Below are 2315 nucleotides of genomic sequence, written 5' to 3' on the forward strand. Positions count from 1 at the left end.
AGATAGATAGATAGATAGATAGATAGATAGATAGATAGATAGATAGATAGATAGAGAAAGAAAGAGAAAGAGATAGATATTCATCCAACAATGCAGTTGTCTTTAATATACTTGACCGTTTAATCCACATAAAGCATAGAATATTCCATTGTTTGACAGGTAGCCACGTGTCGTTTTCCTGGTACTCTTGAAAATTAAGATTTTGACGGACAAGAGCGGCTTCAGTTTTGGGTAGTGAGTAACTTTGAATTGTACCAGGACGACCTCCCGAAGGGTCCACTTTTCTCAGTGTCAGAAACACCAATGACCCTTTAGTGTGCGGGACTTCCATGCAAGATCTTCAAAATTTGTCGTTCTGACCCGATGGAATGAGGTATTCGATCCTTCCTGACTTAGAATCAGGGAGTGTGAAATAACAAACGATGAGCACTAAGCGAGACTCAAGTAGAGACGTCTCGATGGTCATAATATAGTATGTCTCCTTGTGCACAACGCAACGTCGCGTTGCTCACGGCAGTCGCTAATGATGAGTCGCTAGGTATGTATCCTTTTGCGTGACAACACCACACTGCAACCGTCAGACTTTAGCTTGGTATTTGGACAAATGTGAAGCTTTAAATTTGTCAAACCACCAGTCTGTTGCTTGCGACGGATTCTTTATAATCATACTTGATTGATTTTGGAGCGGTAAAAAAACATGCATAAGGGAGTTGCAGTCTTAGGCGGAACTCTACAAACTTGCATTGAAATGTGGTGGTTGGGCGTGTTTAATAATACTCGTGGGGAGACTGCTAGATGCTCAGATTGTTCATGTACGTTGAGGCGTTCACACCACGCCGTTGAGGACAAGAGGACCCCGATGTCTGACAGGCGTACCTGCCGAAAGCTCTAATAGTATTCTGTTATATAACCTCAATGTTTTGTATTTTTTTTTCAATCAGCGAGGGGTAGAAACTGCAACTGCTGGTTCCCGGGATGGCGGATTGACCAAAGAGAAAGCCTACAACGGAGTCAACTTCAGCCACTACTATATGACACCTGCCGAGTTCTTCTCGGTAAATGATTAAAAGAGCATGATTTTAAGAAAGAAATGCGAAGGCAAAACATAAATAATTTATTACATGAGTTATGGTGTTAGACTATGATTTATCCTACTAGTGAAATTACCAAGTTGTAACAAGCAATTTCACAAGTAGGATAAATCATGGTCTAACACCATAATGAGTGAGGTACTTTAAAAAAAATAACATACCGATATCAGCTGACGAAATAGATCCGGACCAACAAAGTTCAAATGACCAGCCAGTTGGAAAAGAGAATCCATTCTAGAGTCTCGCATGAAAACAACATTTTCATGCTCGTCGAAGTTGTAGTGATCATTGGAAAAAATCTGGATCGTTTTCCTTTGTTTTTAGCCACGTTAATTTACATGTTGTGCTATACCTATGTCTCCCTCCGCGAAATGAACCACAATCTAAACAATGACAACCTAAACATAGCCAAAGCAAGCAAAGAAAACGTACGATTCACGACTTGAAAAAATAAGAAACTAGATCTATATTTATTGTTTTATTTGAGGTTTGTTTCGCAGAAATTGCGTTGAAATTTAACACTCTTGAATGGATCCTCTTGTCCAATTGACTGGTCTTTTATGACAGCTGATGTCAGTATGGTATAAAAAATGTTGTGCATTCGTTATGGTGGTAGACCATGATACATCCCACTTGTGAAATTGCCAGTTGTAATCACTCGTTAAAACATGTGATTATAACTTTGCAATTTCGCTTGTAGGATAAATCATAATCGACCACCACAACTCAGGTAATACATTTATATAAACTGTATGCTTTCTTTCACAAACTGGCTCACAGCCATATGCATGAAACATAAATGAATAATAACAATTGCTAACAGTAACAGTGTGAAGCTGGGCGCAATATCAGTATTCTGATTGCAACCCAGTTATATTTTGATTTCGCAAGCTTTAAAGATCATAGAAATGCTAATATTGAAAGATGATTAAGATGGTACGAGTTTAATGGGTGGTGATAAAAATGACATTCTGTGTCTTTATTTGTTATAGAGTAGAAGTCTTTTACTTCTGATTAATGTTTTAATTTGAGGAAGCTAGAGAAGTTGGTTGTCCAAAAGAACGGAATTGATGTTTCTAGTGCAAGTGATAATTCATCAAAGTAAGAGCATGTAGATAAATAGATAGATAGATGGATAGATAGATAGATAGATAGATAGATAGATAGATAGATAGATAGATAGATAGATAGATAGATAGATAGATAGATAGATAGATAGATATT

The 2315-nt window shown here is 37.5% G+C and overlaps 1 protein-coding gene across 1 annotated transcript in view; it reads left to right on the forward strand.

Moving 5' to 3' along the window:
• The window catches only part of LOC101853453, a gene marked incomplete at its 5' end in the record, with an annotated part of 9713 nt that overhangs the window by 5815 nt on the left and 1583 nt on the right, over positions 1-2315 (forward strand). Inside the window, 1 exon segment of the mRNA XM_013080907.1 lies at positions 942-1055. Within this exon segment, the coding sequence (XP_012936361.1) occupies positions 942-1055 (114 nt within the window).

The sequence above is a fragment of the Aplysia californica genome, unplaced genomic scaffold, assembly GCF_000002075.1.
Source record: "Aplysia californica isolate F4 #8 unplaced genomic scaffold, AplCal3.0 scaffold00105, whole genome shotgun sequence".
Lineage (NCBI taxonomy): Eukaryota > Metazoa > Mollusca > Gastropoda > Aplysiida > Aplysiidae > Aplysia > Aplysia californica.